Raw genomic sequence first — 23992 nt, forward strand, 5'->3', positions numbered from 1 at the left:
GAGAGATCACAAGCAGGCAGAGAGGCAGGCAGAGAGAGGAGGAAGCAGGCTCCCTGTGGAGCAGAGAGCCCGATGCGGGGCTCGATCCCAGGACCCTGAGATCATGACCCGAGCCGAAGGCAGCGGCCTAATCCACTGAGCCAGGGGAGGTTTTGTCCTGTCTTTCAGATTAATTCAGCCAGAACCAAAACTGCTGGTTTCATTACTGTTGTGCCAATCCCACCAGGGGAGTAGGAAGGGTTTGGAGTAGGCCCAGGCAAGTGTGCCCCAAGCTCCCATTACTCTTCCCTAAACTTAATCATTTTCTCACAAATAAGTTCTCCCAATTTGTTTTTTTTGGGTTTTTTTTTGTTTTTGTTTTTGTTTTTTTTTTTGCCTTTGGTTAGTTTCTAGATCCCTGAAATGATGGTTTTGACCATTTTGTCCAACTTTGTATTTGTGTCAGAGAGGATTTGTAGAACCCTGTACTCTATCACTGGAAGTTAGCAGTAGGTCTTGACCTCATTTTATATAGAAAATTTAACTTTTCATAATTACCTTTCATTTTTCTTGCTATAATAGTGATACATGTCTAGGGTATAAATTTTAAGAAATAAGTAACAAGGAGAAAATAATAAGATTCTGTAACAGTAATATGTACCATGTTTGCTTATATCCTATAGTTTTTCTATGAACTTATAAAAACTTAAAAACAGATTAGACTTGATATTAGTTTGTAGTAGTCTATACTACCTTGATATTAGTTTATAGTAGTCTATACTATACCCTATACCCGCAAATAACAGTATATTGTGAATATCTAGAGGTCTGCTTTGTATAAGATAGGAGTCTTGCTCATTGTTACTTCCCCTTCCCCTGTCTTTGGGAGTCTAGACTAAGAGAGGACAGCCTGGGAAGAAGCCCCAGCTTTTCTTAGGCATTGCCAAATTGCTCTCCAGAAATTTTAATCAGTTTACATCCACTGCTTCTTACCAATTTTTTCTCTTTTCAAAAAAATTTCCGGGGCACCTGGGTGGCGCAGTGGATTAAGCCGCTGCCTTCGGCTCAGGTTATGATCTCAGGGTCCTAGGATCGAGCCCCGCATCGGGCTCTCTGCTCTGTAGGGAGCCTGCTTCCTCCTCTCTCTCTGCCTGCCTCTCTGCCTACTTGTGATCTCTCTCTGTCAAATAAATAAAATAAAATCTTAAAAAAAAAAATTCCATGAATAGAAAGGATGGTAGTTGGCATTACATTGTTTTTGCCTACCTTTGATTACTATGATCGTCACCACCTCCTGAGATTTATTCTGTCTTTAGAAGTGATTATTATTTCTTCTTCGTATGTCTTAAAAATCTGTTTCCAGATAACTACCATTCACTCTCTGGTTTTCTCCTCTGAACCACATGACTGCTCTTTCAAAATCTGAAAGTATTTCAACCCCAAATTTTCCCATTTGAGTGTAATCATAGAAGGTTCTTCATTCCTTCCTCATATAACATGGTTCATTTTTTAAAAATTATGAACTTTTAAATTGTTTTACCTTTTTTCATTTTATTTTATTTTATTTCAGGGTTCCAAAATTCATTGTTTATGCTCCATGCGTGCCTTTTAAAAAATTCTTAAATTTTAAAAATTTCTTTGCTTGTCACTTCATCAAAGCCTCCCCAGCCATTTATTAATTGGTTAAAGTTTGTTCTCTGGTAGTTTTCTCAAGGGAGGTTCAAGTATTCTTAGCTTTTGTATATTCAAACTATAGCTTTTACACATGAAGGACAGCTTGCCTGTTATTGGATTTGGCTCCTGCAGTCTTTTCTTAAATATATATTTTTTAAGATTTTATTTATTTATTTGATAGAGATCACAAGTAGGCAAAGCAGTAGGCAGAGAGAGAAGGGAAAGCAGGCTCCCCGCTGAGCAGAGAGCCCGATGCGGGGCTCGATCCCAGGACCCTGAGATCACAACCCGAACCGAACGCAGAGGTTTAACCCACTGAGCCACCCAGGCGCCCCTTTCCTTAAATATTTTTAAGTCTTGTTCTGTTGTCTTCTGATATTAAATACTGCAATCTCTAAGTTTGAGTCTATTCGTTTTTTGTTTTTTTTTTCCTTGTTATGATATGATATTTTACCTGGCTACCCAAGGGACTCTTTGTTATTGTTAGTCTAGTAATTTCCCTGGAATAGATCTTCATGTGAACTGTTCTGAGTCTAAGGTGTGTCTTTTCAATTTGTAGATTCGGGGCTTCTGCTGAAACATAGTTTTTGTGAAGTACATCTTTAGGTATTCTACTCCATTATTTGGTTTTTTTTCTTTGGAGACTCCAATAACCCTATATTGGGACTCGTTAAAACTGGTATCTGTAGTTATCTCTTTTTTTTCTTTTTATCTAGTTTCTAGTTTATCTAGAGATAAACTAGTTATCTCTAGTTTTTCTTTTTTTAATGTTTCATTATGTCCACTTTTCTCATTTATGTCCTCTCTTTCCCTTACTATACTGTTAACAGCTATTCTCTTTTGTGCTCTTGATAATTTAGTCTTCATTTCTGAAATTTTTTTTTGTCTTTTCCTTTTCTTCCCTTCATGGTTCTGCCAGTTTCCATTTCACATTCTCCTATGGACTGATTATCTCTACCCTAAATTTTTACGTTTCATCTTTGTAATCAATTCAATTCATAATCAATTCATTAAGTTTTACTTTGATTGTGGTGAAATATGCATAACATAAAACTCATTAAACTTAGCATTTTAACCATTTTTTGAAATACAGTTCCGTGGCATTAGTACATTCACGAAGTTGTGTAACAGTTATGATTATCCACTCCTAGAATTTTGCATCATTTTCATCATAAACTTTGTACCCCTTAAATATCTGCCCATTTCCTTCTTTGCCCCCTGACCCCTAGTAACCATTCTTCTATTTCCAGTCTCTATGAATCTGCCTATCCTAGATATCTCATAAGTAGAAACATGGAATTTTTGTCCTTTTGTGTCTGGTTTATTTCACTCTGATACTGTTTTCAAACTTCATCGATGTTATAGCATGTGTCAGAATTTCATTCCTTTATAAAGCTGAATGATATTCCACTGTGTATACACATACTGCATTTCATTCGTCTGTTGATGGACATTTGGACAGTGTTTACTTTTTGGCTGTTAGGGATAATGCTGCTGTGAACATAGGTTTGTAAGTATCTTGAGTCCTTGGCTTTCAGGAATATATCCAGAAGTGAAATTGCTGGATCACATGGGAAGTTTTATATTTAACTTTTTGAGGAACCACCAGTTTTCCTTAGTGTACAGTTGTTACGTTGCCACCAGTGACGTATGAAGGCCCCAGGTTTCATCCTGGGTCACATCCTAGTCAGGACTTGTTTTCTGGGTTTTTGTTGTTGTTGTTGTTGTTTGTTTTTGTTTTGTTTGTTTTTCAATAACCATCTTAGTGGATGTAAAGCAGTATCTCACTATGGTTTTTGTTTAGTTTTCGTTAAACTACAAAATGATTCTGATGTGGTTTTGTCTTTTTTTTAAAATTTGTATCTTTTTAAAAAGCTTTCATTTAAATTCCAGTTAACAGTGTTATACTATCTTCAGGTGTACAATGTGGTGATTCATCACTTCCATACAATATCCTGTACTCCTCACAAGTGCCCTCCTTAAAGCCATCACCTATTTAACCCCCACCCCACACACCTCCCCTCCAGTAACCATCAGTTTGTTTTCTTGTTTTTTGGTTTGCCTCTCTCACTTTTTCCCTTACTCTTTTGTTTTCTAAATGCCACACATGAGTGAAATCATATGGTATTTCTCTTTCTCTGATTGACTTATTTCACTTAGGATAATACACTCTACTTCCATCCATGTCATTGCAAATGGCAAGATTTCATTCTTTTCTGTGGTTGAGTAATACCCCATGGTGTATGTATACCATTCTTTATTCATTCATTAGTCAGTGGACACTTGGAGTGTTTCCATAACTTAGCTATTGTAGAAAATGCTGCTTTAAAAATTGGAGTACATGTATACCTTTGAATTAGTATTTTTGCATTGTTTGGGTAAATATCTAGAGTGCAATTACTGGATTTTAGGATAATTCTATTTTTAACTTTTTGAGGAACTTCCATATTGTTTTCCAGAGTGTTTTCTACCAACAGTAGAAAGAAGGTTCTCTTTTCTCCACATCCTCATCAAAACCTGTTGTTTCTTGTGTTGATTTTAGCCATTCTGACACGAGTGTGGTGATATCTCATTGTAGTTTTGATTTGTAGTTCCCTGATGGTGTTGAGCATCTTTACATGTGTCTCTTGGCTGTTGTATATTTTCTTTGGAAAAATGTCTATTCATGTCTTCTGCCCATTTTTAATTGGATTGTTCATTTTTGGAGGGTGTTGAGTTTGATAAGATCTTTGTAGACTTTGATACTAATTCTTTATCAGATATATCGTTTGCAAATATCTTCTCCCATTCTGTAGATTGCCTTTAAATTTTATTGATCGTTTCCTTCATTGTGCAGAAGCTTTTTATTTTGATGAAATCCCAGTAGTTTATTTCTGGTTTTGTTTCCCTTGCTTCAGGAGACATATCTAGAAAGAAGTTGGTATGGCTGATGTCAAAGCGGTTACTGCTTGTGATCACTGTGGTTTTGATTGATATTTCCCTAATGACTAGTGATATTGAGCATCTTTTCATGTGCTTATTGAACATTTTTATATTGTCTTTAAAGATGTATCTATTCAGCTTCTTTGCCCATTTTTTAAGTGGGTTGTTTGGTTTTTTCCTTGTTGAGTGGTAGGCATTATCTTATTACTGCCTGTCTTTTGGTATCATTTCTTTATTCATTTTGTTAGTTCTGTTTGTTAGGTTACAGTTTCCATCTGCTTCTTGGTAAGGGTTTTGTGATGAGTTATTTCAGGAAAGTCATGACACTTTTTTAATACTTTTTAAAAGAACTATCTCCATATAGTTACTGGTAATGTTCCTTTTTTCTTACTCATATTTCAGTGAGATGGACTTTTGTGATATCAGTAGCAAGAGGTTCCTGTGTAGTGTAGTGATGGGGGGCCAACACAGCTTTTCAAGTTACACAGCCATTCAGCTCCCTTTCAAAGTATATTCTATCTTTAAAGAAAAAATTGTAAGAGAGTTTAAAGACCTTTCAGTGCTGTGTCTCTACTGGCTCTCTCTAGACCCCTCAGAGTGCTGTTAGGATATCTACTGTATGCTTCCTGCCCCATCTTCACCTTTAGCATCACTTACATACAGATTGGAGTTTACAGTTTTTCTGTCATGTTACTTTTCTTCATCCTCTTCTTAATCTGTGTGGTTTCAGGAGAAGTGATAAAATTCGCAAGATTTTTACTGGGTTTGTTTTTACTGGTTTCTTGAACATTTCAAAAATATGAGATAACATATGGACTTATCTTTTTACTCTTTTTAGCCTAAATTGTAGACATTAGTTGAACTTCCTTGTGAGATACAAGATGATCTAAAGATATTTTAAAGTACAGTTTATTTGTGTAGAGAGATCAGGTTTTTAAAAACATTTCTCTTGATTAAACCTAACTTTTCTATAAATGTATTAAGATTCTTAAATCTTAACTTTTTCCATCATAGACCTCCTTGGAGATTATGATTTTTTTAATTGAGGTATGATTGATATGTAGGACATTATATTAGTTTCAAGTACACAATGGAATGATTCAGTATTTTCAGACTTTGCAGCATGATCGCTATAGTAAGTCTGGTTTATATCTGTCACCATACTTAAAAATTCTCATCACAAAAAAAATTTTGTAACTGAGATATAGTCTCTTAGCAGCTTTCACATATGCAGTATTATTACTTGTAGCCACCATGCAGTACTTCACATCCCTCTGACCTAATTATTTTATAGCTGGATTTGTACTGTTTGGTCTCCCTTCATCCATTTGGCTCACCTCTCCATGCCTCCTCTAGCAGCCACCAGTCTGTTCTCTGTATCTATGGGCTTGGTTGCTTGTTTGTTTAGATTCCATTGTAAAAGTTTGTTAGGATTCACGTGGTATTTGTCTTTTTCCTTCTGACTTATTTACCATAATGCCTTAGGGTCCATCCATATTATTAAAGATGGAAAGGTTTTATTCATTTTTATGGCTAAATATTTCATTGTGTGTATGTGTGTGTGTGTGTGTGTAAATTTATGTGTATATATGTGTATATCTACATTTATGTAAATATACATATATGTACACGTAATGCTTTCTTTTATCCATTCATTCTTTGATGGACTTTAGATCATTTCCATATCTTGGCTACTGCAAATAATGTTCCAGTGAACACGGGTGCACATATCTTTTTTGAATTAGTGTTTTTGTCTTCTTTAGATAAGTACCCAGAAGTAGAATTGCTGGATCATACAGTAGTTCTATTTTTAGTTTTGGGGAACCTCTGTACGCTTTTCCATAGTAGCTGCACCAATTTAAAAATCCCCCCAAAAGAGAACAAGGCTTACCTTCTCACATTTTTGCCAGCACTTAGCTCTATTTTATAATAGCCACTCTAACAGCTGTGAGGTGACAGCTCGTTGTGGTTTGATTTTCATTTCTCTGATCGGTGATGTTGAGCATCTTTCCAAAAAACTGTCAGCTATTGGTTTTTCTTTGGAAGAATGTTTATTCAGATCTGCCCATTTTTTAGTGAGATTTTTATTGTTGTTTTGTTTTTGCTAGTAAGATGTATGAACTCTTCATACATTTTGGATATTAACCTCTTTTTAGATAATGATTTGCATATATTTTCTCTCATTAATTAGGTTGCCTTTTTATTTTGTTAATGGTTTCCTTTGCTGTGCAGAAGCTTTTTAGTTTGGTGTAGTCCCACTTACGTATTTTTGCTTTTGTTGCCTTTGCTTTTGGTATTAAATCCAAAGAAACTATTGCTAAGAGTGATGTCAAGGAGCTTACTGCCTATGTTTTCTTCTAGGAGTCTTACGGTTTCTGGTCTTATGTTCAAGCCTTTAATCCATTTTGAATTAATTTTTGTGCATTGTATAAAATAGTGGTCCAGTTTCATTCTTTAGTATGTGGCTGTCTAGTTTTTCCAAGATCACTTATTGAAGAAATTGTCCTTCAGTATTCTTGGCTCCTGTGTTGTAAATTAATTCACTAAATATGTGCAGATTTATTTCTGGACTCTCTATTCTGTTAGATTGATCTTTGTGTTTTTAATAGTGTCAATACCACACTATTTTCATTACTATAGCTTTATAATATAGTTTGAAATTAGGGACCATGCTGCCTCCAGCTTTGTTCTTCCTCAAGACTGCTTTGGCTATTTGGGCCTTTTGTAGTTGCATATAAATTTTAGAATTATTTGTTCTAATTCCATGAAAAATGCTATTGGAATTTTGATAGGGATTGCATTGAATCTGTAGATTGTTTTGGGGTAGTATGGACATTTTAACAATATTCTCATGATACATGAGCATGGGTTATCTTTTCATTCATTTGTGTCAACTTTATGCTTTCTAAAAGTAGAATGTTTTATGTATTTTGTTGGATTCATTAGCCATGGATTCTAGCTTAAGAACCATTGTTTATTCTTACAAAGCATGTAGATATTGATAGATTGTCTAAGGATAACTAATAAGATACCCCTCAACTCCTTTGATTTTTAGAATTAATGAGCTAGATTTGGAAAAAACTGTCTTATAGAATGCTCCTTATTTCCTTAACAATAAATCTTCAATAAATGTTGAGATTCTGACAGTGTTATTTGAAACTGGATTTTCCCCCTTTTGTGTGGAAAAAAAAAAAAAGTCTGAAGATAAGTATTCTGAGTGAACTCTATAATGTCCTCAGGGTACAAGTCCCTTTTGCTTTTCTGTTTTACTGTCCTAGAGCTTAGCTTCTAGTTTCTGGGTTGCTACATAGTCACAAGATGGCTACCAGGCCTTATATCTGTGATCTCAGCAGAGAACAGGGATATGGGGATCAGAATGGGCTGTCCTCCTGTTTAATAAAAGGAGTTTTTTTCTGGTGGTCCTAACAATTTCCATTTGTATCTCATTGGCCAAACTTAGGTATATGGCCATCCATATCTATAAGGATAATGCTGCAAGGAAGGTGGTATATTTTAACTGGGTACTTTGTTCCTCATCCTATCAAACAAAATCAGAGTCCTGTTAATGGGGAAGAAGAAAAAAAATGACCCATTAGTAATCTACTACAAACCGTGTTACAGTGTCTTTTCAAAGAATTGGTTACCCCAAAGAAATTCTTAACATTATTTATCATTGACTTTCTTCTGGTTGTGTGATAGGTACTTCAACATGCATTATCTTATTAAACTTTCTAACACTTTAAAGTAGGTGTTTTTATTGCATTTAAGGACCCAGTCTTGGTGTAGATGAAAAATTTTATAAGCTCAACAGGCTGAAAGTGATGATGATTTCACTTCAGTACTTGTCCTCCCAGTGACCCCTAACTTGACTGAGCTATTAATGGCTGGACAGAGACCATGGGTCATTCTTATTGTTGCCTCTGCCTCTCTCCAAAGCTGCACATTTGGCCAGAGGCTGGCATTCCTGTTGAGAATACATAAGTCAGTGGCAAACGGGTTTTCAAACCCAGGTACTCAATTTCAGAGAGAGTGCTTTCCCAATGATCCAACCCTATCCAAGTTAATATGATTGTCTAGGTCTCTGTGTAAGAATAACCCCACAGTTGTTACAATTATTTTTTAATTGGAATTTGAAGAAAATATGTTCCTTTCTCTCCTAATTGTACTGTCAAAATTGTCTTACTTTTTGTTAGTAGGGCGTCTCTGTGAGAAGTTCCTATTTTTCCCAATTTTTATTACTAAAAAAAACCCCAAGCACTCATAAAAGTTAAAAGGATAGTAAAATAAACATTTCATATATTGTCCACTTAAATTTAAAAATTTGCTTTCTACTCTATTTGTGCCCACTCTTTCTCTGTGCATAATAAATACATAGCATATATATATATATAAATATATACATATACATGAATACATTTTGTATTTGATTTTAAAGTATTTGAGGACTTAACAGCATACCCCTCCTTTAGCATGCACCTCATAAGAATAAGGAATGCTCTAAAGGTGAAATAAATTAGATCTTACACAATTTCGTTATACTTAAAAACATTTCTAGAAAGTCCATCTAATAATACACAACACATACCTAGATTCCTCTAGATGAGGTTTTGTTTTTTTTTTAAATCAAGAACCAATGAAGATTCATATATTACATTAAAAGTTTGTGTATTTTAATTCCTTTTAAATCTAGAATAAGTCTTTCCTTCATGATACTCATATTTTGAAGAGTACTGGCCAGTTGTCTGTTAGAATGTCCCTCATTTTGGATTTGTCTAGATTGTTTTCTCATGGTCTCTTCCACTTATTCTTTTAGCTTTTGTATTTCCTATAGACTATCAGATTTAGAGGCTATATTTATATCAGTTTCAACATTTGTGGCAAGAATACTTTATAAATGAGGTGTTCTTCATGTTATATCAGGAGTACATAATGTCAAGTCTTCTCATGATAAATTTGATTTTTTGAGTTAAAGTGAATATACCTGGATATCAGTTGTAAAGGCAGTTTTTTTTTCCCCTTGCAAAGCTATATGATCTTTAATGTTGTGAAGATCCTGTTCTTCATCAATTTTTCACTTGACATTTTAGTGTCTGTTCATAATCCTTGATAGGATTATGATCCTTGTTAAATGATTTGTGGAAGTTGATTTTTTTGATTCTGCTTTTTTTCCTACATTTGGCGGCAGGATTTTCTGCATGGAGAACCTGTACTTTAAAAAAAACAAAACAAAACAGGGGTGCCTGGGTGACTCAGTGGGTTAAAGCCTCTGCCTTCGGCTCAGGTCATGATCCCAGGGTCCTGGGATCGAGCCCCACATCAGGTTCTCTGCTCAGCAGGGAGCCTGCTTCCCTCTCTCTCTGCCTGCCTCTCTGCCTACTTGTGATCTCTCTCTCTGTCAAATAAATAAATAAAATCTTTAAAAAATAAAAATAAATAAATAAAACAAAGAACCCTTCTCTTTTATTTATGTATGTATTTATTTATTTGAAAGACAGAGGTCACAAGTAGGCAGAGATAGCTAGAGAGAGAGGAGGAAGCAGGCTCCCCGCAGAGCAGAGAGCCTGATGTGGGGCTCGATCCCAGGACCCTGGGATCATGACCTGAGCCAAAGGCAGAGGCTTTAACCCACTGAGCCACCCAGGTGCCCCCAAAACCCTTCTCTTCTAAACCTCATTTTTATTTGCACAGTATATTATAATCACTTTAGTTGTTGTTACTCTTGGTATTCCACCTATTCCAGATTTGGCCAGTAGGAGCCCATTTAATCTGGCCCACAGTTCTTTTTGACACATCCCTTTAGTCCTTGACCATTCCCGTGCTTTCTGGAACAAGAAGTCTCAGGTTGATCTTGTGCTTTCCTTGGACTCCTTTTGTTTGGTGGTGGAGTGGCTTTCTACTGTCCGTATTCCTGGATAGATGTATTAGTCCTAGTCCCAGAGAGTTTTAAGGCCCCTGGCTCCGAATTTAACTGGCGATGTAATCTGATTGTTCTTCAAAGTACCTTAAAATCTTGGTACTTAAATTCTTGGAGGATTGATTTAGGGCAATATAAGCTGTTGAATTTAGTAGTCTCAAATTGATTTTCTATTAAGCTCGGCAAACAAAGTGCTGCATGTAGTTGTTGTCCCCTTGGGTCTCTGTAAAACCAGTATTAAAGGTTCTGGAACTGTGTCTTGGTTAAGAGCTCAAGTGCTGGAGCCAGACCACCTGGGGTTACATTCTCTAAAACTTACGGGGCCCCTGGGTGGCTGAGTGGGTTAAAGCCTCTGCCTTCAGCTCAGGTCATGATTCCAGGGTCCTGGGATCGAGCCCCACATCTGGCTCTTTGCTCCTCGGGGAGCCTGCTTCCTCCTCTCTCTGTCTGCCTACCTGTGATCTGTCTCTCTCTCTGTCAAATAAATAAATAAAATTAAAAAAAACATTTAAAATTTACTAGTTGTGTAAACTTGTGCAGCTTCCTTTTTGTTTGTGCCTTAGTTTCCTTATCCTGGTGGGCATAGTAAATATGTCCACTGATAGGGTTGTTTTAAAATTTAGAGATGTTGATTTTATTATTATTTTTTTAAAGATTTTATTTATTTATTTGACAGACAGAGATCACAAGTAGGCAGAGAGGCAGGCAGAGAGAGAGGTGAAAGCAGGCTCCCCGCTGAGCAGAGAGCCCGATGCGGGGCTCGATCCCAGGACCCTGGGATCATGACCTGAGCCGAAGGCAGAGACTTTAACCCACTGAGCCACCCAGGCGCCCCGAGAGATGTTGATTTTAAAGTACTTACAACAGAGCTGGCACAAATCAGCACCCAGTGGATGTTAGCTATTCAAAAACTCAAGGCTTCTGAACTCATCCCATTTGCAAGATTGATGAAAGTATTCTCTTTCTATGTTTTAATATCTGAAATATTGATGTTGCTTCTGAGCATATCTGACTTTATTTTCCTGTTCCACAAGTTAGGACTTTTCTCATTTCTAACAAAGGCACTGGACTGCCCAGCATGTGCTTTTTGTTCTCACCACATCTTTTGTGGAGGCAGAATTAAGTGTCTGCCCTCTGGAACCAGATTGCTTTAGTATGACTCTTGGCTACACCGTATCCTTGATGTGACCTAGAGCACATTACTTAGATCCACTGTGTTTCTGTAAAATGGGGATCACAGAAGGCTCTTCCTTCCTAGTATTTCTTTTTCGGGGTTTAACAAGTGAAACCATCTCAAGTGTCTGAAGCCATGACATGGTCAGCAAACTCCATATATGTTTGCTATCGTTATCCTTCTGATTTTCTCTTTACTAAAATCGTGGTTTTCTATATGCTCTGACTTCTTTTATTTTTTCAAAGTACTTTGATCAGGTGTGTGTGTCTGTCTGTCCATCTGCCTCAGAGCAGAAATAGATTCTGGCTACCTTAAAGCCAAAGAAACTTCAGTAGCAGATTATGGAGTGGATCACCACGTGGAAAGAACAGCTGAAGCAACAGTGTCAGGGCAGCTCAGGGACCATAGCCGCTCCAACAATGCAGGTGGCAAGAGTTAATCTAATGGTTAATTAACAGCTTGTGAGAACACTGCAGCTGGAACCAATTAGGTCCAGCCTTTTTCTGTGCTTGTGACAATCCACTCAGGCATCAGTGGCCAGCAAGAGAGAAAGGTCTGATGGACCTGGTAGGGAGCCTGAGGATGGTTCTTGCTAAAGACAAGGTGGTCCTTTTCAGTGGCAGTCACTGCAAAGTTATTCACAATAAGGGTATAGTCCTTACCCAAAAGACAGTAGTTAGGATATGTTACTAGAAAAAAAAAAAAAAAAAAAGGCGGGGGGGAGAAGTGGAGACTAGGTGACCCCAAACCAACAAATACTTGATGAATGGGAATATACACAAAGCAAAGTTTAGAGAGTTAAGTTTGACTCAGAATATTTCAATTAGCCATTATTTTTAGCTTATTTTAAATCAAGAAAGGTAAGATACATGTTTGAAAAGGTAAAATTCCATAGATTTTTACATTTATAAAGCAGTATTGATAGATCATTGTCTAAGAGTAGAAAATAATTTCAATTTAAGTAGAATTAATCATAAATGACTTTGTTTCTACAGTCACTTTATTTTTCCATGACCAAAGGACTATTGAATATTACTTACCAAAAGGGATTTTTTTTAAAAAAGATTTTATTTATTTATTTGATAGAGAGAAATCACAAGTAGGCAGAGACACAGGCAGAGGGAGGGGGGGAAGCAGGCTCCCCACTGAGCAGAGAACCCCATGTGGGGCTCGATCCTAGGACCTTGAGATGATGACCTGAGCCGAAGGCAGAGGCTTAACCCACTGAGCTACCCAGGCACCCCATCCAGAAGGGATTATTATATTTGCTATAAGCTGCTATAATATATTTTTAATAACTTAGGTATAAACTACTAAAGTAGTATAGTAGTTTAGGCATAAACTACTGGTAACATTTCATTGCTACCTGCTAGCTGATTTCTTCACCAACCAGGCTAGACTTTATTATATATTTGTGGTCACTGACAGATTGTGATGACTCTGGAAGTACAGTGGTTTTGTTTCGTTGTGTTTTTGGTTTTTTTTTTAAGATTTTATTTATTTATTTGACAGACAGAGATCACAAGTAGGCAGAGAGGCAGGCAGAGAGAGAGAGAAAGGGATGGAAGCAGGCTCCCTGCTGAACAGAGAGCCCAATGTGGGGCTTGATCCCAGGACCCTGAGATCATGACCTGAGCCGAAGGCAGAGGCTTTAACCCACTGAGCCACCCAGGCGCCCTGTGTTTTGTTTTTTTTTTTTAAACATTATTTATTTTTCAAATGTTAACCTGAATTACTTACCAATTGAAAACAGAGGTTCTTTCATTATGATTACATATAAATTTTCAGTGTGGTGCGGCTTTATATTGAGTAAACAGCTGGTTTAATTTGCAATCACTTCCGCGTCTGTGAGGTCCATTGCCTGGCTGTTCCTTGAATACTTTCTAGTCCATAACACCAAGATTCCTTCTCTACACGGTCTACTAACAGGAGACCTAACCTGCTGTCTGCAGTTCTGACTAAAGGACGGAGTGAAGAGCAGGGGTGTTAGCAGAAAGAGCACTAATTCAAGGTGTTAAACTCAAGCATTTCCAAGAAAACCTTGACTTTCTAATAAAAACTTTGGGAATTCTGATACAGATGGAACAATTTTGTATATATGTATCATTCAGAAGTCATTCTTACATATTATAGGATATTAGAGATATATAGAGAATAACTAGATTATCAGACTACCCACCAAACATGTCTTGACCACGATGCCTTCTTAAACAGCAAACTTGGGTCTCACACTGAGTGTAGAAATTATTAAGTGTATCTCCATTTTCTAAAGAAGAAATCAGGATAACTTCCTGGAAGATAAGGATGATGGTGATGGTGGTTGTAATGATTTGTAACAATCCATAATTAGTGTGCCAAGTGCTCTTCTCATTCCTTTATGTATGTGAATTCATTTCAGTCTCCTATATCCACATGAGAGAGGAACTCTTAGCATCACCGTTTCACAGATGGGGAAATAGGCACACAGAAGTCAAGTGATTTGTCCAAGGTTCACAGCTAATTAGAGCAGAATGAAACTTGAAACAGGAAGCCTGGTTCCATGCTCCAAAACACTATGCTGTATTGTCCCTATAAGAAGATAAAATAAAATGTGCAGGATTTATAAAACCAGATTGAGATACCACCTTACACCAGTCAGAATGGCCAAAATCAACAAGACAGTAAGCAACAAGTGTTGGAGAGGATGTGGAGAAAGGGGAACCCTCTTACACTGTTATTGGGAATGCAAGTTGGTGCAGCCACTTTGGAGAACAGTGTGGAGATTCCTTAAGAAATTAAAAATAGAGCTACCCTATGACCCTGCAGTTTCACTACTGGGTATTTATTCCAAAGATATAGATGTAGTGAAAAGAAGGGCCATCTGTACCCCAATGTTCATAGCAGCAATGACCACAGTTGCCAAACTTTGGAAAAAGCCAAGATGCCCTTCAACAGACGAATGGATAAAGAAGATGTGGTCCATATATACAATGGAGTATTACACCTCCATCAGAAAGGATGCATACCCAACTTTTGTATCAGCATGGATGGGACTGGAGGAGATTATGCTGAGTGAAATAAGTCAAGCAGAGAAAGTCAATTATTGTATGGTTTCACTTACTTGTGGAGCATAAGGAATAACATGGAAGACATTGGGAGATGGAGAGGAGAAGTGCGTTCTGGGAAATCGAAAGGGAAGACAAACCATGAGAGACTGTGGACTCTGAGAAATAAATTGAGGGGTTTGGAGGGGAGAGGGGTCGGGGTTGGATGAGCCTGGTGGTGGGTATTAAGGAGGGCATATACTGCATGGAGCAATGGGTGTGGTGCATGAACAATGAATCTTGGAACACTGAAAAAAAAAGCATAGGATTTAACCTTATATTGCCAGCTGTTTTTAATGCTACATTTTGAGAGTATTTTCAAAGTTTCATTAATACTGGTTACTTTTTGGCTTCTTGCTCACCAGATACACCTGGTTGACTGAAATTTCTCATGTTAAGTTGAAGGAGGTTAATAGGTTTTTGGGTCCTCACAAAAAATTATTAGCTATTATAAATTTGGCTTAATTGATAAATTAATAGTTTCCTTAGCAATAGGTCATAGTTACTGCCCATACTAGTACTCTGTAGTAGCTAACACCATGATAAAATAATATTAATAGATACTAAATCTGTAGTATTATCTATAATATAGATACTAAATCCCTATTATAACTTTACAATTGTTGAATTTTCATTAGAAAAATCTGGCTTTCAAATATGACCTACCAAAATAAGTAAACATCTCAATGGAAGTTGGTTTGATTCTGTAGATTATAAGATCCAAAATCAAATTGAAAATATAGGGACCATACTCAAAATCAAGATTATAGAATTAACTTTGTCATTTCCTCGGGTCATATACAGAGTTGATTATAGTATGTTACTATAATTATATACAAACTGCACTAGGACATTAATATAAATCTCACTTTGAGAGGAACATGCACCTAGAGGAGGATAAAAGTTACCAGTTCTGTGACTTCTGCTAAATTACTTAACTCTGATCTTGGTTTCCTCAATTCTAAACTGGAGGTAAGGTTTCTGCTTTTAGGTGGTAATACTACAGGAGCTTGCACTTACAGTATTTACACTTTGGTTGGTTGCTACATTCATTCTCAGAGAGTGAAAATTTCCCCCAATCCACTGCCTCTGTCTCCAGATAAAACGGTTTGCATTCTTCCAGCTTTTCAGTGTTTAGACTCATAAATACATAACATTTATATAGCACACATGCTTTAAAAAGAAAATCCCTCATTTAGTTATAAAAGATAAAATTTAATATGGTGTAATGTAATACTCCCTTGGGGTACACATTTCCATTAAAAGAAAGAAACATTTGTGTGGATTTTTCATTCTAGTGATAATATGAATCAGTTAAATATAAGCTGCACTTTTTAACTTTATAATATGTGCAGGCTTGTGAAAATGTTTAAATTGTGACTACCTGAGGTGTTGCTGTTTCAGAGATGGAATATTTTGAACTTCAGTGAGAACCGAGCTGATTTTATGTGCCAAAATACTGAAGAGATATTCACAGATGTAATTAAATCAGAAAAACAAATGTTCACTCTACTTAAATGTAGTTTTTCTAAGACTCCAAATTAAAGCTACTTTAAAATGGCATCCAGATAGATTTTCATCTTCAGAAACCTCTTGTGGTTCTAGGATCTACATGGAGTTTCAGTGATCTTGTGTGAGTTTCTCTTCTGGTTAACCAGGTGCTTCTGGTCACACCCCTTGGTTACTGTAATAATCTATCTTAGCTACTGCAGTGTATTTATTGCTCCCTCCCTTAGCTACAGTTAAGTTGTGGCTTCAGGTTTCTCATTTTTTCATTCCTTTTAACTATTCTATCAGTATGTGCCATTCATAACACTGGGCAACCTGTGAGAGATTTTAGTAGTTTTGACCTGAGTGGAAGTAAAAATTAGTGAAGAACCCCTCCTATGGGTCTCCGGACTCTTGCATTTCAACTCAGGTAGCCATGCAACCCCCTGTGGTAAATATGACTGACTGCTCTTTTTTCTTATGTTTTTTTAAGCAAAGTAAAGCCGCAGTTCGGCTGAAAGAAGACATGAAAAAGATAGTGGCGGTGCCACTAAATGACCCGAGGAGCTCGACCTATAAGAAGTTATTTGGAGTCAGCCTCCAAGATCTTGAGCAGCAGGGGCTCACGGAGAACGGTGTCCCAGCCATAGTGGGGACTATAGTGGAGTTCCTGGTGAAGCATGGTAAGTCGCGGTTTCATTCTGTTGCGTTTACTGTTCCTTCGCACGAGAAGGTGGTTTCCGTGTGAACTTCACCATGTGTTAGTATATTACCTAAAGCACCTTAATTAGAATATCAAATTATGTAATATAGCTTTTCCTTTATAAAGGACATTAAGAGCATTATTACGGTGTAATGTTATTTTGACACCACTGTTCAATTTACCAGGAAACTGAATGTTTCTAATTTGGAGTGATTCCTAGTTTTGAGTTCTAAAATACACTGTTCTGGGGCACCTGGGTGGCTCAGTTGGCTAAGTGTCTGCCTTAGGCTCAGGTCATAATCCCAGAGTCTCCCTGCTCAGTGGGGAGTCTGCTCCTCCCTATCTCTGTCTGCGGCTCCCCCTGCTTGTGTGTGCATGCTCTCTCTCTCTCTTTCCCTTTCTCTGTGTCAAATAAAATCTAAAAGAAAATAAAAATTAAATAAAATACACTGTTCTAACAACAGTGACTTCTCTTGATTCATTAGATTCCAACTGAGTAATTTTTAGTAAAACAAAACACTTCTGGGGTATCTTTTTCAGCTGAGTTCAGTCCTGAACTTACCAGATGCCTTGATTGCTTTCATAAGCTCGGTAGGGATACTAAAAAAGGGGGGGAAGAAGTATGGCATATAGCCTGTTATAGGGGGTCATTTACTTTTGAAGTGATAGAATTAAGCATGTAAAAAAGTTGGAGAATAATATAGTTCATTGAATGATTAAAAGATAAATCTGTTTTTAAGATCTATCTCACAGCTTTTTAAAATGATTTTAATTTAAAATGGGACTTAAAAACTTGGAGAAGTAGAGAGAAAATTCTTCCATATCCCCAACATTCATGCTTTTCAAACTAGGGCAATATTATAGGAAAAAACCCAAATTACATAATAAATGTCAATAAGCTTTAGCAGGTTGGGAAAGGAAATCTTGTGAGGGGAAAAGCTTGGAATTTTCATTGTTTTCTATAGTGAAACAACATTTCTACACAAAAGACTCATTGCAGGATAGAGTTTAAAATTAGTAAGAATTTTTAAAGGCAAAACTTGAGACTTCAGAGGCATTCTATACTTTGTGCAGTTTGTTTCCTTATCTCCCCATGATTACGAGTTCATTTCCCCCTACTAAGAACAATCCTTCATTGGAAATACGTGAGAAGCAGAGTGTATCTGTTCCTCTGTAGGAATGTGAGTCAGCTTGTGACAGGAAGGGTATGGCACGTAGTTCAGCCCTCAAAAGGTCAGGTGTTTTGTTAACTGAAAAAGCAACTCTTTGCTCAGGTTACTAGGTATGTAGAAGACAAAACTGAAGAGCCAGGCTTGTATCCTTACTTTATAGGCGCTATCCCCTTATTTTTAGAGGATGATAAGCTGCAGACAGGTAACTTAGAGAAGAGCTCTGGGTTTATTCAAATACTTTAAACAAATTAAACCAAAAAGGTATAGTATACAGTATGGCGGTAAGATGGGACCTCGACCTCCAGGGTCTTGAAATCACATTAAATTGTGAGAGCTCTGAAGATCTCAGAAACACTCAGTACTGAGTAAAACTGTATGCTATTGATTTAGATATAAATGGATCTCTAGGTAATTCATTTAATCTCTTAAATAGGGTTGTTCAGTATTACTCATTTGAATACAAAGTATGACTACCTAAAATATTTTGGTTTTGGTATAGTCAGTGTTCTGATCTTTTACCTAATAATGACTGAGTTGTAGCCTCTTGGGGTTGCACTTATGTAAAATCATTTTCATTTTTATGTTTTAAAAAATTTTTAAGTTTTAAGAAATTATTGAATAGTTGTTAATAATCATGTGGTACAAAATACTGGATATGCACTGAAAAATCTCTCCCTCTAAAACCTGTCCCCTGATTATTCATTTCTCCTCTCAGAAACAACATTACTTCACCAGCAGCTGATATAGTCTTACAAAGATATTTTATGAATATATATATTCATACATGCATATGTTCTTTTTTTCCCTGTGAACATAAATACAGCATACCATTCACACTGTTAAAAATCTTTTTAAAAAGTCATTTAGCAGTATATTGTGGGGATCTTTCCATATTGCATAAAAAGCTTTACTCATGTAATTCTTTTTTCCCTTACACACTGACCAGATACACGTATCATTTAAGCGGTCGCGTGCTGATGAATATTGAATTGTATACAGTCTTTTGCTGTCTGTAAGCAATGATTCAGTGACCAGCCTTTCTCACAGGTCATTTCAAGCACGGTGGGTATATATGTAGACCTGAGTCAAAAGTATGTGCATTTATAATCAACTCTGTAAGAGTTGAGCCAGTTAAATTCACAACATTACTCTATGAACATTTTGGCAAAATCTGAATTAGGTATTGGTTTTCTTCTATCTCTTCTTACCCATAGTTATAGGTTAGTTGGATATATTCAGGTTAATGCAAACTAAACATTTTAATAGGTTCAATCAGTCCTTCTTAACTAGAAATATAAAATAGAAAATCAGTTATTCTTACCTAGAAATGTGAAATAGAATCACTAGTGGAATCTTTTCAGAATACCCATCCATTGGTGATAACTTCAGATGCATGGAATCAGACTCTTGGCTTGGCAAGCTAAGGTGGGTAGGGCACCTAGCCTATATTTTCAAAGGCTGTGTAGTTAATTATTGTGTAGACAACGAGAAGTTCTTTACTATGTCTGAAACTACCATGCTCACAAACCAAAAACTTTGTAGAAGTCTGAAGGGTGGAATGAAGTTTGTGAGGAAGGTACTTCAATTAGTTTCATTAATTATTTTGTATTTTTTTAAGTCAACAGATATGTATTGTGCCTCTCCTTATTATACACCTACAATGCACTATACAGTAGGGCCTCTGTAAGGCATCAGAAGTAGGGATAATTGGTCATATTATTTAACCCTAGGTAGATACATTAAACATCAAAGTATGACCACAGTACATGTAGACCTTTAACAATGTGAGGGAAAACTCTTTGTTATGAAAGAATTTGAGGACAGAAAGGGTTTGTTAAGGTCTTATATGATGGTCTTTTAGAAAGACTTTGAACTTTATCCTAAAAAAAAAAAAGACAAGAAAAAAATACGTGATTTTTCCCATTTGAAGGAAAATTTTACACGTTATGAGCTAGATCATCTTTATACTGTTTGAAAATAACTAATCTTGCTGATGGTGTAAACTGGATTCCTTCTCTTTAGCACGAAAATCCTATGGGATGTACCATTTTAAATAGTGTAGAATTCTCCACTTACCACCAGGTGTCAGAATATGCTCATACATTGTCTTATTTTCTGGGCCAAAGTGTGCCAGTTAAGCAAATTCTGACTTCTGGCATTTTCAGTTTCTAACATGTTCATACTATTTTGAAATAAATATCTCAATTATACAGGAAGGTAACTGTCAATGGTGTAGATATTATTTCGTTGATGTAATTTTTTCATTGTTAAACCAATTATTAAGTTGCTGTTCCATGTTGATTAACCTGTACCTCCTGAAATAAAATATAAGAGAATCTCAGAAATATACGAGAATAACTTCACAAAGCCTTCTAAGCATCTCCTTCCTCTAAACATTTCTTTTACAATCACCATTTCCTAAAAATTTGAAGTAGGAAAATTGAGAGGTAATAAGTCTGGTAAGCCTCCATATGGGTATTGGATATATTATAAAATTGTTAGGGCTTTAAAAAACCATATGGGTTTTTTCCCCCTAAGTGTAATAGAACCAGGGGTAAGGTGCCCCTAGTTGAAAATCACTGGGTAGCATAAGAATTGTTTGGGTGAGAAATATTTTTTGAGGGAAGAGAGTTAAACAAATAAATGGAATAGGGACAGAAAAAATTAGTTGAGAAGCATGAACCTCAGTGACTTCCTTAGTTAATACCTTATCTCTCTGCCAGTAAAGGGCAGTGGGATCCAGGGACCTTGAAGGACCAAAGCCAGTTCTTAGAGCTGGGTAATTACTTTGGAATAACTGGAAATATTTATTTGAGGGAAGGGTCAAAAAGCCTAGTTGGAAAAGAAAACCTAAGGTCAAAGCTAGAACAACACTGTGAAATCAGGTCCAAGAGTCATTTGCTGGCCAAAAACAGGCTCAGGAGCTGAGTAGATATGTAGAATTCTAAATTTTCATGATTTGGGCCTTGACCAGAGACGGGTGCTATTTTTGGGGTTCTGTCTGTTGAAGGCAATACACATTTCTGAAGTTACAGATAAAGCTTGTAGAATGGAGGAAATAGACCTTGGAAGCTTTAAAAATGAGTTAAACGGGGGGGGGGCGCCTGGGTGGCTCAGTGGTTTGGGCCGCTGCCTTCAGCTCAGGTCATGATCTCAGGGTCCTGGGATCGAGTCCCGCATCAGGCTCTCTGCTCAGCAGGGAGCCTGCTTCCCTCTCACTCTCTCTGCCTGCCTCTCTGCCTACTTGTGATCTCTCTCTGTCAAATAAATAAATAAATAATCTTGAAAAAAAAAAATGAGTTAAATGGGAAGTCTCTCAGTAACCGAGATTCTGCAGTATTAAAGGAAATGACATCATATTTACCTGTTGTGTAACAGGTTACCCCAAAACACGTAGTTTAAAACAACAGTGTTTCTTATCTCACAGTTTCTGTGTGGCAGGAATCTGGGCACAGTCTAGCTGTATCTTCTGTCTTAGGGGCTCTTGTAAGGCTGCAGTCTGGTGTTGGCTGAGGCTTTAGTCATAACAGTACTTGACTGCGGGAAGGTTCACTTCCAAGCCCATTCACGTGATTGTTAGCAGGATTCAGTTCCCTGTGGGCTGTCCACCTGAGGGTCTTAGTTACTCACTGGCTGTTTTTGAGAAACCACCCTCCATTCCCTGCCACGTGGACCTCTTCATGAGGTAGCTAACCAAATAAAAAGCAGCTGATTCATCAGAGTGAGTAAGCCTGCAGAGCCAGAGAGAAACAAACAAGTAAGATGAACATCAGTCTTGTATAACCTAAGGTCAAAACCAAGATTAGAACCCAATCACATAATCTTGTTACAGTCTCCTGGTTAGAAGCAAGGCACTAGATCCAGACCCCATGCAAGGGGAAGGGATTCCACATGGGTGTGGATACTCGAAGATGGGCATTGTTGGGGCCATTTGAGAAGCTGCCTGCCACACATTCTGATTGGTATCTCCTCTGATTACATGGTGCCCTGGTCACACTGGTTGGGGAAATACTTTTAATATCCTCTCTGGTTTCACGGACTTTTGTCAAAATTGGCGCTAAAATTCATGTCAGCTTTTGAGATTTGTGTTCTTTACATCAAAAGTGTACATGCAAACATCTTACCAGTCTACAAGTGCCATAGGGATAATGCTAGCATTTGAATTTTTTTTCATGTTTTTTTTTTTTAAGTTCCTTAACATGGGGCTAGGTACTTACTATGTACTTCTTGAATTGAAAGGTTCATAAAATATTTTATCATACTACAAACTAGTATGAAATTTGCTTTCTTCTTTTTCTTTAGAAAGAGCAATACAATTACCAGGTAAGAAAAAGAAGCAAACTAATATAAACAAACACCCCCTCATCTGAATAATTCCAGTGGGCTTCAGTCCTTATGTTACTGCTAAATGTCACCATTAGACTCTCCAAAGAAGAGTGGCCAGTTGAGTCCTTGTGTTGCTCTTCTCTAGAGAGATTGCTCCTTATATCTTCAACATGCCTCCACAGGCTGGCTGGCTTTCTTCCGTGATGTTCTGTCTCCTTGAACCCAGTACCCTGAACTGGAAATCATTACCTTTCCCCTAAGCCAGCTACCATCCCCCACCCCCACTTCACCTGATCCTTCACAGTCCTTTTTCCTGGATTCCCTAGTTTTTAAACCTTAAAATTACCTTCCAACTCTTCCTCTTCCTTACTTCCCTTTTGTACTCAGTTACCCAATCAACTTTTTTCTCTCCTTTTCACCCTTCCCACAGGAATCTGTCTTTCTTACTGCCTTAAGGTAGAATGTGGTTCCCTAAGGCAAGCTTTCTGCCCTCCATTCTCTTCTCAGTTAGCAAGATCTTCTGTACTCCTTGATTTTATTGTGTTCCCGCACCCCTTAATGCTCCCATGAGAAGGCCTTTTTTTTTTTGTAATTTTTTTTTTATTTTTATTTGTTTATTTACAGCATAACAGTGTTCATTGTTTTGGCATCACACCCAGTGCTCCATGCAGTACGTGCCCTCCCTATTACCCACCACCTGGTTCCTCAACCTCCCGCCGCCCCTTCATAACCCTCTGGTTGTTTTTCAGAGTCTATAGTCTCTCATGGTTCATCTCCCCTTCCAGTTTCCCTCAACTCCCTCTCCTCTCCATCTCCCATGAGAAGGCCTTTTTGAGTAAGGTCTTTAAGATCTGCTCCCAATGTGGGGCTCAAACTCATGACTCTACGATCAAGAGTTGCATGTTCTACAGACTGAGGCAGCTGGGCACCCCATGTCCTCGCTGTTGAACTTGTCATTTGTGGCCCTATCCCATTTCTTCCATTTTATTATCCCACCGCTTTTTGACCTAAACACTCCACATTTCTATTTGTTTATCTTCCTTTATGCTGTCCTATCTCTGCCTCTTAATTCATATATTCCTCTTTTCAGTCATAAATCCAGGTTTTATGTCTCCTGCTGCTTAACCCTTTGGGGGCCGTTTTTAAGAAGAAGAATACAAAATTAAGAAAAAGAATTAGGGACAAGCATTGGAAAGGACCTAAATAAATGAAGGGGCCCTGAAGCTTAAACTTCATTAGCTTCACAGTTCATCAGCCCCAGTCTTCCCATCTTCCTTATGCTTTAGCCAAAGATGGTGCAAAGCATCAAAAACTCCCTTGTGGAGCCTTCTGTGCTGACCCCTGCCAACAATAATATCCCTGTCAACTGGTAGAAGGCAAGCAACTTGTCTTATGCTACCTTGTATTCTCCTAGAGTTTTATCCTTGGAATTCAGTGAATACTAAAGAATATTTCTTAATTATTACAAAAGTAATCACATACAGTTAAGAAGTTTCTTACATACATTTTAGTGTTTTTTTTTTAATAGTTTTAATTAATGCTAAGCTGCTGTTGGAG

The 23992-nt window shown here is 37.2% G+C and overlaps 1 protein-coding gene across 2 annotated transcripts in view; it reads left to right on the top strand.

The window, feature by feature from the left end:
- FAM13A (family with sequence similarity 13 member A) overlaps positions 1-23992 on the top strand; it is a 364348-nt gene that overhangs the window by 39907 nt on the left and 300449 nt on the right. For both annotated transcript variants that reach the window (XM_045994271.1, XM_045994281.1), the window contains exon 2: positions 16728-16917. In XM_045994271.1, the coding sequence (XP_045850227.1) occupies positions 16761-16917 (157 nt within the window). In that variant the 5' untranslated portion in view covers positions 16728-16760. The remainder of the gene's footprint in view (positions 1-16727; positions 16918-23992) is intronic.

The sequence above is a fragment of the Meles meles genome, chromosome 2, assembly GCF_922984935.1.
Source record: "Meles meles chromosome 2, mMelMel3.1 paternal haplotype, whole genome shotgun sequence".
Taxonomy (NCBI): domain Eukaryota; kingdom Metazoa; phylum Chordata; class Mammalia; order Carnivora; family Mustelidae; genus Meles; species Meles meles.